The sequence below is a fragment of the Nasonia vitripennis genome, chromosome 3 (assembly GCF_009193385.2).
Source record: "Nasonia vitripennis strain AsymCx chromosome 3, Nvit_psr_1.1, whole genome shotgun sequence".
Classification (NCBI taxonomy): domain Eukaryota; kingdom Metazoa; phylum Arthropoda; class Insecta; order Hymenoptera; family Pteromalidae; genus Nasonia; species Nasonia vitripennis.
In genome coordinates this window covers 5,307,222-5,321,361 of record NC_045759.1, presented here as the reverse complement: position 1 = coordinate 5,321,361, position 14,140 = coordinate 5,307,222, and the positions used below count along the sequence as shown (strand labels likewise).

Below are 14,140 nucleotides of genomic sequence, written 5' to 3'. Positions count from 1 at the left end.
ATCGATAAGCGTTACGGCCCTTGCATAATCGCGCTCACAAAAAGCTCCTGTCCCGCGTCGAATCGACCAGGTGGGAGGAATATCAGCGTCTTGCCACGAGAGAGGAATCTTCTCTCCCTGAGATAATCGAGCGGAAGCTTCGAGTATGAAAAGGCGCGTCTTCAAAATCAGAAGCTCGAGAGAGTGAGAGAAAGGTCGTCTTCTCCCATATAACCGCCGGAAGCTTCCAAAGTAGGACGACCGCACTTGCGGGATTCCCTTCCGACAATACGTTCTCACCTCCTCCCTCTACACCCTCGAAAAAGAGAGAGGAAATAAAAACGTGTACTCACCCTCTGCAAGCTCGGACAAGCTCGGCTCCTTGTAGCAAGCCTTGGAAGCTTTGGTCACCGTGAACGTCACGCAGTACCTGGAACAGTGAGAAAGAGCAATCGTTAGAGACAACCATACGTACATATCAAAGCTGTGTGTGTGTGTGTGTGGGCTTGCGCAAGGGCGAATTACTCGCGCGCGAATAGTTGCGGGGAATCTCGCGCGCGAAACTTGCGGCTGTTAACCGGCAAAGTTCAGACACTGAGAGAGAGAAAAAGAGAGAGCGACAAGCAGAACCTACAGCCACTGTAGCCTCTCTCTCTCTCTCTCTCTCTCTCTTTCGTCGCGCGCGCGTGTCAGTCACGCCACTCGCAGCGGTAGGGCTGCACAGTAGCTAACGCTTAAACTTTTGCCTACGAGTATATACATGTATATATGCGCGGCACGTCGCCGTAGAATCTATACGTGTAGACCGCGGCCGTTTGAATAATTTATCAGCTTCGGCACCGCCGCCTGTACTTATGTCGCCGATACTACGATACGGTGGTCCAAGTTCTGGCACTTTGACATCATCCAGAATTGATCAGTCTTCGGAATGTATTTTTCATCCGAGCGCGAGAGACCCTGTCGCGAACTGCGTGTGCGGTGTATATAGTTCGTAAGTAAGAGAGAGAGAGAGAGAGAGAGAGTTTGATGGACGTCGGCCGGATGCGATAGACGGCAAATTAGTTGTCGAGGCCCTCTCGCGAGTCTTGGGATATTGATAAGGGATTACTTATTCATGCGCGATCGATAAAGCTGTGTGTATGCGCGCATTGGCTGAGCGATAATCCGGTTCCGGTCAGGTCGCCTCGAAACGTTCGGCGACATCGGGTTTATTCGAGCTGAAGCTCTAGTGTACTGTACGCTTATGAATATTTCACAATCGTTCGGGGTAATGTCGTGCAAAGAATTTATACGTCTAAAAGCCGCACTTCCTCTGAAGCATACAATCATCGTCGTGTCAAACCTAGTTCGAACCAATCGACCTAGTGGACGGGGAATTCCAGCTCTCGCGAGCGTCGACCTCCTTACAAAAGAAGTCCGAGAGCTACGATCGAATGCACAATCGAACAAGAAGAAGTAACTCCGCAATGGCGTCTCTCGCAAAAGATGAGCAAAGAGAGCACATAACTATCTCGTCAGGTCTTTCAGGCTTTTCATCGACTACAAACTCGCTCTCTCGAAAACTTCCAGTGACAAACTCGTGAGAGCTAGTGCAGCAATCGCGGGCGATTTCAATTGCAGGAAATCCCGCACTCGTCGAGAAATGGCCGGTGACTCGAGGGATGCCTTCAAAAATGAATGGCCACTACATACCGTAGGTGTATACACAATCGCGCGACGACCTCTCGATATCGCTTTTCGCTCCGCGATCCCCGAGTTGTAAGCGATGTGTACCGGGCGTGTTTCGTCAGAATTACTATCGGATTCTTGCAGCTCTGTCTGGATGTCTGTGCTTTCGGATCGAGGATATTGCTGTATGCTTATGATATACTGCTGCAGTTGGAGAAGAAGAAGAGGAAGAGAAAGAAGAAGAAGAAGCTTCTTGCTCTGAATGGGAGTTTCGCTGTGTGTCGGTAGAGGAGTGGTATAGAGACGATTTATTATTTTATGCTGACCGCGTTTCGCACAATGGATGATGTATCGAGGAAATGCGCGAGTTTGTTGTCTATACGTATAAATATGTTTACAGTGACTCTCTAGACTTGGATTATCGCTAATGTACGTATCGCTCGCGCTTATTAGTCGTATGCTTTTCTCGACCCCGTATCCAAGCTTTTTTTCGCAATGCGGAATCGAGACTCGACATTAAAGACAGTTCGTACTTACAAAAAACATTCCACTCTCAAAAATACCAACGCGCTTTCAGACCACACAACAGCGCTACAGCAATGCGAAGGAGCGCGGGGAATCCCAGCCGCCGGCGACACACAGAATCGCGCGCTATTCAAGCTTCTCTCTCTCTCTCTCTCTCTCTCTCTCTCTCTCTCTCTCTCTCTCTCTCTCTCTCTCTCTCTCTCTCTCTCTCTCTCTCTCTCGTTACATAAGGCTAGAAATGGAGTGTGCAGCGGGTACAACGACAGCATCGATTCCCAATAGAGGAGGCGCGTTTACGTATGTCGACGAGGCGGCGTCGTGCCATTGTTTCAAGCGTTTGCCGAACGGCGGCACCTGCATATGTTTGTGTGTGTGTGTCTACGGCGATACGCATGAGAGAGAATGTGTATACGCGTGCTTGCAAGAGAGAGAACCGAGAGCTCTGAGGTGTTGCGGTGCTACGATTGTGTCGACGCTCTAAACTGTGAATTCTTGATGGTTCTGGATTCTGGGTTATACTACTATATACTGTGTTTCACGTTTTGGCGCGGAAAAATCGTTGGAATTCATAAATAGCTATACGTGCACACACATACACACACATACACACACCGACGTTTCAGTGGAAAGGAGAGTAAATTTTCCACTCAATCCGCTCGCATCTACGTGCGCGGCATGGAACTGCAGCCCGCCACAAGCAACTCGTTAATTACACCGCCTCCTCGTCGCGCGTCCAAGCCAATGCTCCGCGCATCATGTGAGCAACGCGAGGCAGCCTGTGGCACATATAGCAGTGGCACACATGTATGTGTATGCCGAACGTGCGCGGTGCGAATTCACGGTTGCTCGGCATTATGCTTGCATGCAGCGCTATATTGCGCCCGCGCTTGCTCTCTCTCTCTCTCTCTCTCTCTCTCTCTCTCTCTCTCTCTCTCTCTCTCTCTCTCTCTCTCTCTCCCGTGACTGCGCGTCAGAGACCAGCCGCACACGTATACACAGACACGCGTGTAGCTCTCAACTCCTGACTCGAGCTTGAAGGAAGCTCGTTTAAATCGAGAATCGCCCGACGTATCGAGTGTTTTTCCTCGATGAAGAAGTGTGATATGAAGCATCGCGATGCTAAAAAATCAATCGCAAAGCTCGAGCTCCTCTCGCTCGGCGATATTAAAATAGTACATTACGATACGTGTGACTTAAATGGTTCTTTTTAACACGGCGCAATTAGCACCCGAGCGTAGCGAGGGCGCTAAGCGCCGTGTAAAACTGAACCATTTAAGTCAAGAGTATCGTATAAAATTTTATAGCACAGACTGCTAAAATCCGCAAGTCTCGCCTATTCGTGACTTAACAGCGGATTTTAGCCACACTGTTCTATAAACAAGCTTTTATTCGCGAAGCCCTATAATCAGCCGGTATCATATAGACGGTGGAAAAAGGTGCTCAGCGAAACTAATAGAGCGGTGAGCTTTCATTTGCGACGTCGTCAGCGTGGTAGGGAAGGAGGAGGAGGAGGATCGTCCTCTCGATGTTTGGATAACGGATGCTAGCTCGCTGCCGAGCTTGCAGAATCCGCGAAAAATCTATTCGAGCCCGGCCCACCTCTGCAGCGCGATAAAAACAACCGAGAGAAATCCAAACGTCAGCGTGTGTGTGTGTGTGTGTGTGAGAGGACAATGGTAAACGTGTGGGTGTGCGCACGTATATATATACGGAGATTCTTGAATTCGATGAATGCTCGAGTGCCTTTTTATCGCGATGTGCCGGCAGGAAGGGAAGAGAGAGGGAGAGGAAGGAAAGAGGTAAAAGAAAAATATGGGATACCCGGGCTTGATAAGCGAGAATCCATCGAACGGCGAATTAGCATATCTTTGTTGTTGGAACGAATGGAAGTGGTTAAATGCTTTTTAGCTTGATTTTTCTCGGCTTCTCTGTGATTTTTAGAAAATTTCTCATCTTTCAGACTACAAGTCACGTGCTATTATTATTTTTTATTCTTTTTTAGCTTTGACGGTTTCTAATGTAATGGGAAATTTTATCGAACGTAAAATAACACGCGAGTTGAAAGCTCCGGAACTAATGGATTGTAATTGAAAGAAAACAGTGAGTCCGTGGAGTGGCAAAAATTTTTTATCAGCGGAGCAATATTTTTAATTCGCAGTGACAGCGAACGGATAAAAAACATATCTGATGAACAAGAATCAAAAAAGAAAGAAAAGCTCTCGCGTAGCTGTGACTTTTCAGAGAAACCAAATTTCGCTAAAAGCTGATCCGTGCGTTGATTTTACCATGCGTCAAACGATTTCATATTAGCTTTCATCGTGTTTTAATTAAAACCGTCGGTCAAGAGTACATTTTACACAAATGAAGCACCAACGACGCGTGGAACCATATTGAATGGAAAAAAAAACAACGATGACACTCTAATACGCCGTTTCCAAGCGAAGAAAGAACCAAACAAACAGAACCAGTCGCTCGACTTTGCGAACAAGCAGCGCACACACAGCATTGAAAATCGCGTTAAAGCTCCCGCTATAGCGCAACGCAGTCTTTCTCGGGCGGAAATGGCTCTCGCGCGCGTGATTTGTGTTCCCGAGCAGAGAGCCGCCGCTGTTCCACGGCACAAAGACTCGCGGCAAAAGGGAAATCGCCTTTGAGAAGGGGCTACTCCGATAAACCGGGCCAAGAAGTAATCCTGCAGCGCCGAGATAGAAAGGAAAAGGCCAGTCAGATGCAGCTATACACCCCCGCGTGTATGAAGGTGTAAAGGTCTAACGACAGCTGGAGAAGATTGCCGCTGTGAATTTTTGAATTTCCCGCGATGAGCTTTCGAGAATAAACTGTATCCTAAAGTCATGGCGACGACTGCCATCTATACAAAAGCGAACGAAGTTACGAGGGAGTCGAAGTACGATAAAACACTCGATGACTCTCAATTATGGAATACGCTCTCGGCTGCTGCAAGTTGAGCTTTCGCGAGAGTTAATTTTGCCATGCACGCGCTATAGACAGAGTCGGACAGCGAAAGTTCGAGGGGGATGCGGGTGCCTGGATTCGCTGCCACGCCGGATTTGGAATTTGCGGGCCGTGTCGGACGGAGGCTCAATTAATAGGGGCGATTTATTAGCTAGAAAGTTGAGCGACACGTCGGTATTTATCATCGGCGGCTCTAATTTGTTATGTCTTGTCAAGTTCGCCGGACTTTCCACGCCGGGATTGCGCGATTGAGGGATGAGTTTGTTAGGGTTAAATGAGGGATAGCGTATTGCGCAATTTCCAATTTGCGCAGGGGAACATATTGTTCCCGCGCTGATTACGCTTCGAAATTGTTGCGGCTACGCACGCGAACAAGATAAATTCGAGCTTAGATACTCGGAGTTTCGCAATGAAATGAAAATCAATCGACGTCATCCGAATAATCCATAAATTTTTAATTCCAAACTGTATCTCTCATGCACATCAGTGGCAACACTCCAGAGCAATCGACTCGATGAATCATCGTCAAATCCTAACGCAACACTCTGCGCTCTACTTGACCATTAATCAGCACGCGTATATCGGATGATTAATTAAGACAACATCCCACTCGGCGCGTATAAGCTCTCCTCGCGCGATCCCGCTCAATTTCTCTCAGGAGTAGAGCACGACTCACGAGACTCGAAACGACATACTGTATACTCGCTTCTCTTAATCGTCGAAACTGCAGCTAAGCAGCGGAGAAGCTTGAGAGAGAGAGAGAGACGGACGCCTTGCGCCGAAATTAATTATTCGCTTATTATGCGAGAACCGCTCGCGACAGCCGCTAAGAGCTAGTGTGAATCCTGACGCAGGAAGAAAGGAGCTCGAGGGAACGCTCATTAACACGAAATTGCGGCCAAACTGTGTGCGCGAGTATACAGTATATAGGTACATGTACGTGGCAGAGCGTCAGGGCAACACATCGTATTAATTTGTCAGCGATCGGCCCTCGGGCTGCTGTTCTGCGGAAATTGTCGTTATTGTACGGAAACGCGCTGAGATTGCGTTAATTGATTCGCAGGAGGAGTTTGCAGGAGTAATGTACGTTTCGAGGATTAAGACGACGTTGCGATTCGGAGAGTGACTGATGGGATTATACGCGAGATGAGCGTAGGAGGCTTCTTTTGACTCTCGATGTACGAGTAATTTACGACTGACTTGGAGTACGAAGACTCGTCTGACTATAGCCGGTTATATTCCACTTACGTCGACGGTAACTGATTGCGCTTTTGCATTCGAATCATTCCGAGAATCGAGTGATTGATTTACGTTATTTTATTAATTTTTTAACGATTTTTGCACGATGATTCATTGTCGAGTTCGCTCGTAACTTTGTACACCGCGTAAACGCAGTCGGTGTAAAATGAAACGTAAAACGAGCATTACGCGCACACGAATCGTTTCCGAGCTTTTTTCGTTAATAACGTAACAGCATATCCGTCGCATATCAGTTTTAATGACTTCCAAAGAGAGCGAGCCACGAGCCATCCCGCGATAAAATTCAATTCCCAGCGAAAATCCCGGCGAATCATCGACGCATACGGCCCTGGCTATAAACGAAAAACTTTTCAGCTCTCTCTACCTCCTACACCACGTCGGAGCGTCGAACTTTCCCACACGAGACTGCAATAATTTTAATGCAAGTGAATTTCGACGAGGGAAGGAAGGAAGGGGGGGGGGGCAGCCAAAGAAAGTCAAATGAGCGGTTAGATTATAAAAGGCACAGACGGGGAAACACGTTGGCCGCCGGCCAAGAGCTCGTACATGCCGCGGGGATTGAATTGGAGAGATCGGGAGGATGCGCGCATGCCAGGGAATAAATAAAGAAGCCTCGGCTTTCCGCTTGTATCGAATTTTCCTTCGTGTTCCCTTTTTTTCTCAATCTCTCCCTTTCAAGCTAGCTTTAACCCTGCACCCCGCCCCCGCTCTTTATTTCCCGAGCTGTTTGCTTGTTGTTGTTCGCTCTCGATTCGTGTGAGTGAGAGGGAGAGAGAGAGAGAGAGTAAGTCTCGATGCGAAAAAAGGGATTTAGAGGATTACGGATTATTCGACTCTGCGGTTCCGTGATGCGCGGAGCTTTCGACGGATTCCTCCTCCTTCTCCGGTGTTTTTATCTCGCCTCTGTATACGAGGATGGACTTTTTGTGGATGACGGGAGACAAGAGCTCACACGCGAATATTTATTGAATCAGCTGAAGTGGATGAGCCGACACCTTTCGGAACTGTGCAATCGCACACGGTATCTATACCGCGCGCAACGTTGTATACCGCATAAATAACAAACAGCCGCGGCCGTAAAGCAAATCGTGCACCGGCCCGATGTCATGTCGAAACGACGCTCGTGAATCGCGCGGAGGCAAATCGGTAATGCCACTTAAATCCAGCCGAGGTGTCAGCGCCAGAATCCCTGTCGGCTTGTGCATTATGTATACCGTTATTGTACGCCTTACCCAGTTGTCTATCGGGAATACACCGTCAAATTTTGATTATTATTATTATCGCCGAGCGGCTACTGGGCAAAGTTCAAAAGCTCATTAACGAAGCAACATGGGCTTGCTTTATATATACATAACTAAGACCCCCTGGTGGCTTCTACACCAGAGTCCAGTCCTGTTAAGGTAGTTCCACAGATTAGATTAGATTAGATTAATTAATTTTTATTTGCGTACATTATGTTGTACGATTCAATATGTACAGCAGAGTAGTAAAAGTACAAAAATAATAAGTTTGAGGTATCTGTTTTAGTAGGTGTGTAGTGTGAAAGTATGCTGAGGTGAAGATGGGTTAAGCGAGAGTGAGCAAGTGTGTGCGTGTGCGTGACTGTGTACACGATGTTTATGTGTTTATGCGTTTTCGAGTTCGAAAAAGTAATCTTTAGCTAGTTTCTTGAATACTGCGATGGATGTAGTGTTACGGAGGTGTGATGGCAGGTTGTTCCATAGGTATGAGGCGCTGATATGAAACGAGTTCCCCAGCGTCTCCGTCGCGAAAGTAGGGATATCCAGAGGTGTCAACTCACTTCCCCCTAACAGGCCGGAGTGCTACGCGAAAGTCGAAGTAGGCCAGTACGTATGATGTTACGGCAGTGTTAAATATTTTTCGTAAGAAACAAGCAGTGCTATACTTCCTGCGTCCGGCAGTGGTAAGCCACTGTAGCTCCCGCCTGTATAGGGAGATGTACTCATCTCTCCTTACACCATAGATGTACCGAATCCCCGTGTTCACGAGCCTCTGTAGTTTTAGTCGAGTTCCTGCATCAGGTCACAGTATACAAGAGAACAGTAGTCTATAAGGGGAAACAGGAGCGCTTGCATTAAGTGCTTGCGCAATCTGAGATTGGTATTTTTTCTGAAAAAGTAAAGCCTGTACATCAGCGAGTGAACACGTAGAGAGATGCGCTTGTGAACAAGCGCTGATGAAGCTTATTTATCGCGTCGGGAGAGAAATTAGTCTTTGAAATAGTATTTGGAATGTAGTTACGCATTCGTGGAAAACACTCGATGATGTATACTCACTCTTTTGAGGCGTCGTGCTCCGGATCCTCTCGATATTGCAGTCGCAGGTTCGTTCGGATGTCGTTGCTGTCGTTCATGTGTCGCGAGTTGCTTAGCTCGGCCGGCAGTAACAGAGCGACTTCTGTAAATAGACGAAAAATTCGACTTAATTTCGTGCAACGTTTCCCTCACTGTCGCGTATAAAATTGAAGAGCGACCCATCGTTCGCCGAAGTAGGTCAGATCGGTATAAGTCCCATAATGTGCGTAATCCACGGGGATAATCCAGGGCTCGCAGGCAAGAACAGCAATCTCGCCTGGCGATATGATTGCGCCTACGGGATATAATCAGGTCGGAGGAGTCATCGGTCGATGTAGTCCCGCGTCATTAGCGATAAGTACCCCCCCCCCCCTGGCCGATCGCGACAATAGCCCTCCCATTCCATCTGACCTCGGATTACACTTGATACGCGAGCCGACTATTGTCGGAGAGTAATTAATTTCGGTGCTGCTCTCGCTGCGACGTTCGACCGCAGACTGCATACGCGTAATATTATTCGCGGTAGGTGGTGGACCTCGGGTGCGGGAACTAGATGGAAAAAAAAAATATTATCCTGGAAAAGTGGGGCGTCATTGGATTAGTGAGAGGGACGCATCTAATGATGCGCGTTAAAAATTTAATCAAGCGTGTCGGAGCTTCCCGGGGACGTTTTATGAAAATCAGAAGTCTCGGTATGGAAGTGAAATTTTGCACTTAGAAGAAATAAATAAATAGAATTTACTGACCCTTCAGCGCAGTCTTGGGATTACGCCTGTGACACTTGGTTCCCTGGCAGCCCCGATGCTGGACCAACTGCGGGCAGTGCTTGCCTCCGTTCTCCGGAGCTCGTTCGACCATTCGCGACCTGGTTTGGGCACCGGGTCCACATTCGCTGTCACAAGCCGTCCATGGACCCCAGCCTGACACCACGCAGTCGAGCACTGAAAAATGAAAATAATTTTTTGCTGATTAAGTAGCTGTAAACGGATATAAGGTGATTGTTAAATCATGAGCAGGGTTAATTTATTTACTTTACGCTTTATTTACCAAATAACACTTCCTTTAATGTTTCAGAAATTCTGATCGAGTAATAAAACTACTACAAATTACCACATCTATACCTACAACTTGTTTCGATTTGAATTTTAATCCAATTTAACAATAGCCTATAAATGTAAGCTGCATACCATGTATAATTTACAAAATAAAGGCCTTAGTCCCAAAAATAAACTCACTTCGAAAATTCCGATGCTTTACACACAATTATCCCAGAGTCATTATTCCCTCGGCTATACTAGCAGCCGTAATATCGAGCAAACACGAGGGCTAACATTAGCCCGAGCCTCCTTCGGATGAAAGAGCCGTAGCAAGTGGCTCCGATAATTTTTATCGAGCGTGTATACATGCGAGATGGGATCGAAGCTCTCGCGCGCGCGCTAAATTAGTAATGTAAAGGGGCCGCTGCGCAATATTCTCGGAGAGACTATGAATTTGTTCGGGCCGAGAAAGATGAGGTCTTCGTTGAAACTTCCAATACAATTACGCGTTTAATATCGTTCGTTCGAGGCTCGAGTAATCGCTTGGGATGTATACAGGCGAAGCCGATGAAGTGTGCGTAATCCTCGTCGTTTTACAGCGCGTCTTGCTTATTTCGGGATTTATTCGAGGCGAGCAATTAATCGTCGAAACATATACATTTTCTTCCAGGCTAGAGGTAAAGTTTATTACTCGCGTAATTTTGTTTACCTCGTGCGTGGTCATAATTTTTGCTACTATACACACATACGTTCCGTTAAAAAACGAAAATAGTCAGCGCGCGTGAAAAATGATACGAATCTTCTCTCTTCTTTTTTTTCAAGAGCGAGTCGAGAGAAGCTCGAAAAACATTTTTCACGCGAGCATTTTTATCGCGGGCGCTCATTGTGAATTCTTTAAATTTCCCGTCTCCACGGCCTCGTATCTTCTCAACGTCATAAACTTTTTCGCGCGCACGCACGTCGGCGCTGGGAGATTCGCTCATCCTTTGCGTCAGTCCTTGATTCTCCGAATAGCGGGGACGCTTCTAGTCTGTAGCTCGTATTTTAACGAACTAAAACCTCGGCTTTGACTTTGGCTCTATCGAATTTCACGACTCGGCAACGGATATCGCTGTCCATCAAAGAGACAGAGAGAGAGAGAGAGAGAGAGAGGGACCCGTATTTCCAAAAACCCAGAAGGTATGACTTTGAAGCCAGGTGGATGTAGCGTGAAAAAAAGGCAGACACAACTTTTCCGCCCTTAAAAATTCTCGCAAACTCCGCCTTCCGCAATCTCATCGCCTCCTGCACTGTACAGAGCGGGCGCACAGCTTTATACACGGATACGCGTCGAGGTACAAGCATAAAGGAGAGATTTCATCCTCTCGCCTTCGCTTTTCATTACCGGGGCTTCGCGAATTACGCCTTCGCGGATCGAGATTTGCGTCGTGTCCTCCTCTCACTCCGCCTTCTTTCTTTATTACAATATCCATCCTCGCTACGGAAGGAAAAATGCTGGCGAAGCCATTTGCACCTCGGAATTACAGGGGCCAGTGGATAAAGCGGGAATCGCGTGCGCAGGGTTGTAAAAGTTTATGGGGGTGAGAGAGAGGGACTGGCTGCGAGTGTGTATGTGTATGCGTGTGTGTGAGTTTGACGGAAAAACTGAATTATACAAGCTTGATGAGAGAGTTTCTTTTTGCGGAGACGATGGGGAGGAGACTTTGATTTCGAAACTTTTGAGACGAGAGAGAGAGAGGGAGCTTTGATGGCCGATCGGGGGAGTCGAGCGGAAATTAGAGTCCTTTATTCGCGTGATTGCGCGCAGGAGGATCTGCCAGGGAGTCTGATGGGACACGCTGTGGAGGTGGCATTGTTCTTTTCGACGTAGTGGGAGGCTTTGTGTGCGAAGATCTCCATATTCTTTTTCCATACGAACCTGGAAATAAGTTGAATAACGTTACCGATTCTATTGTTGAGAGGAACAATTTGAGAATTGAATTCGAGGGTGAAGCCTGGTGATCCTCTCGGATAGAGCGTGAAATAATAATAGCAAAGTCTTTTTCGAAGAAGCTCCCCGTCAGAACTATTCATCAAGCACGCGCATAGAATTTTTCGAAAAAAAGCTCTCTACTATTCTGAACCTAGCCGCGCACGATCCACCGACCCACACCAAAACACAAACATATGAAAGATGACCACCGAAACCCGCATCGCCTCGATCATTCTAACCTCGCGATAAAAAAAAATCAGCGCCATAACGCCGAAGGAAAAATGAAGCTCCCAAGACATCCCGACTCATAATACCGTCTCGCTTACATCACGCCAAACCCGTCGTAAGTCTCCCGAGTAATCCACGAGACACGTCAGAGTAGCAGCCGGGAGACAATGCCTCCGAGCCGTGGATCAAATCAGCAGCCTTCGCAGCCGCCGACGCAAAAAAACAGCAGCAGTGGCCGCGCCAGAGGTAAGTACGAATTTCGCGCGGATTCCTTTCGCTGGAGGCTCATCCGGCCAGATTTTCACCCATTTTGTCGTCACCCTCTTGCGACGACAAATTCATTTTATTCCCGGCCTCGCTCCCTTCCTCGCGCGAGGATCAAAGTATCTTTCTCCCCTTTGAAAATCTCCGTGGCACGCTCGTTTTTCTTCTCTCTCTCTCTCTTTCTCTCCCGTGAGGTTATACGCCGACACTCGTCGGAACACGGGAAGCTCCTTATAACATCGTCCGACTTTTTTGTTCCTCGTGAGCTTAATTTGCAATTCCGATTATGCGTATACCTATCGTTTATTTTTTTTCGAGAGCTTCGAGCTTTTTTTCGAAAAGAAAGGCGGGAAAAAGTTGGTTATAACGCGCGCGGGGGCAAGTAAGTTTCAAGGAGAGAGTTGCTGCTCGAGACTTGCCGGCATACTTAATGATTATTTTTCGCGCGCACGTGATGCGAGAGCAACTTCGCTCGCGCATTCAAAAGTTCGTTAAACGAGTGGATACGGCGCGCAAGGCAGGTTTATTAATTCAAGAACTTGCGCATCAACGGCTGTCGGGGAGGTGCATTAAAAGCTCGTGTTATAGGACGGCCCGTATATGGATTTTATTCTCCGGTTATCAAAGATGAAAAGGCTTTGATATCTCTTTTCGGAAAAGAGAGAGTAATTAGCGATTATTTTTTGAAAATTAAAAAGTTCACGAAAGGAAATTCATTCCTGCCCCTCTATATATTTACTAAATGAATCACGTTCTCGGCGTTCACGAAACGAAGCAATTAAGAACTATAACTACTCTCGAGTGCTCGGAACACTTTTTTCGAGGAAATTTTTTTCGATTAACAACGAGAAATAAAAAAAAACTCGCAGGTGGCAGGTACGTGCTGTCGGCCCGAGCCCAGGCAGTCCTGACTTGGATACTCGAGGACATCATCGAGAAGACGCTGGAGGACGCGCGGCGTCAAGCCGAAGCCGCGGGCAAGCAACGAGTCGAGCTCGCGGAGGTCGAGGAGGCCCTCAAGCGGCTCTGCGAACGCTATCACGCGCGCTGGACTGCCGAGACCGAGGCGGCCAAGTCGCGCAAGTCCACGAGCGGCCACAAGCGACTCTAGGACGAGACATGACCGAGATCTTTTTACGAGAGAAGAACGTGGTGTGTTGTTGTCCCTGTTTTTTTTTTTTATATACTGGATGACTCGTTTGCCGGATGAGAGAGAGTTGAGGAGGTGCTTTGATGGTGGCTCGACTGTAATGAAGGTGGGCGAGTCACGAATTTTTTGATAAATTTCGAACGATTCAATAAACCGTCTTTGTGACTAATTTAAAACCTCATCCTTATGTAAACATAGTACAGAAATAAAAGCATAATTCCTGGAGAACAAACGCTCGAGAAAAAGCCAACAACTCTCCCTACACACACTCGAGTCTTAACTTTTAAATCACACTTTTTCTTGGCTCTCCTCCTTTTTCTCCCCCCTATTCGCTTGCGCGCATATCGAAACTTCATTAAAACCCGTATTTTTAATCCTCGCGCGCGCGCTCGCCAGCGCTGAACAAAAAAAAAAAAAGAAGAAGAAGCAGCCCGCGACAAAAACTCGAGACCCAGAAAGCCAGCGCCGCTGAAAAGGTCATCGGCAGCGCGCACGGGAAAAGACAAACTTTGCAAAAGGACGTCGAGGAAAAAAACGAGCGCTGCATTATACAGGTTGTGTGTATGTGTAAACGACACATGTGCGCCGCACCGGTGGCGAGTTTCCTGTGGAACGAGGCAAGAAAAGAGCTCGACAGGCTACTTATTTTTCCTCGTCGTGTGTATAGTATGTATAAGCGCACGGGACTGACGACGTATGCTATACGCTATATAACGTATATAGTGCTTAGTGCGGAAGGAAGAAAAATTTTGAAAATTTTATTTTCGAC

General features: G+C 47.3%; 2 protein-coding genes across 2 annotated transcripts in view; one reads left to right on the top strand and one right to left on the bottom strand.

Annotated features, from left to right (window-relative positions):
• LOC100121030 (somatomedin-B and thrombospondin type-1 domain-containing protein) overlaps positions 1-14,140 on the bottom strand; it is a 31,204-nt gene that overhangs the window by 2,561 nt on the left and 14,503 nt on the right. The window contains exons 3-5 of the mRNA XM_001604565.6: positions 9,467-9,661; positions 8,703-8,823; positions 333-409 (exon numbers count right to left, since the gene is read on the bottom strand). Coding sequence (XP_001604615.1) covers positions 333-409; positions 8,703-8,823; positions 9,467-9,661 — 393 coding nt within the window. The remainder of the gene's footprint in view (positions 1-332; positions 410-8,702; positions 8,824-9,466; positions 9,662-14,140) is intronic.
• Positions 11,878-13,603, top strand: LOC103316759. The gene is made up of 2 exons (XM_008212214.4): positions 11,878-12,203; positions 13,091-13,603. The coding sequence occupies exons 1-2, from the start codon at positions 12,125-12,127 to the stop codon at positions 13,330-13,332; spliced, it is 321 nt and encodes a 106-aa protein (XP_008210436.1). The 5' UTR covers positions 11,878-12,124; the 3' UTR covers positions 13,333-13,603.

Coding starts and splice junctions, on each gene's coding strand:
- LOC103316759 (XM_008212214.4), top strand. CDS start 12,125: ATGCCTCCGAGCCGTGGATCAAATCAGCAGCCTTCGCAGCCGCCGACG. Junction 12,204..13,090: donor CAGCAGTGGCCGCGCCAGAG/GTAAGTACGAAT, acceptor AAAAACTCGCAG/GTGGCAGGTACGTGCTGTCG.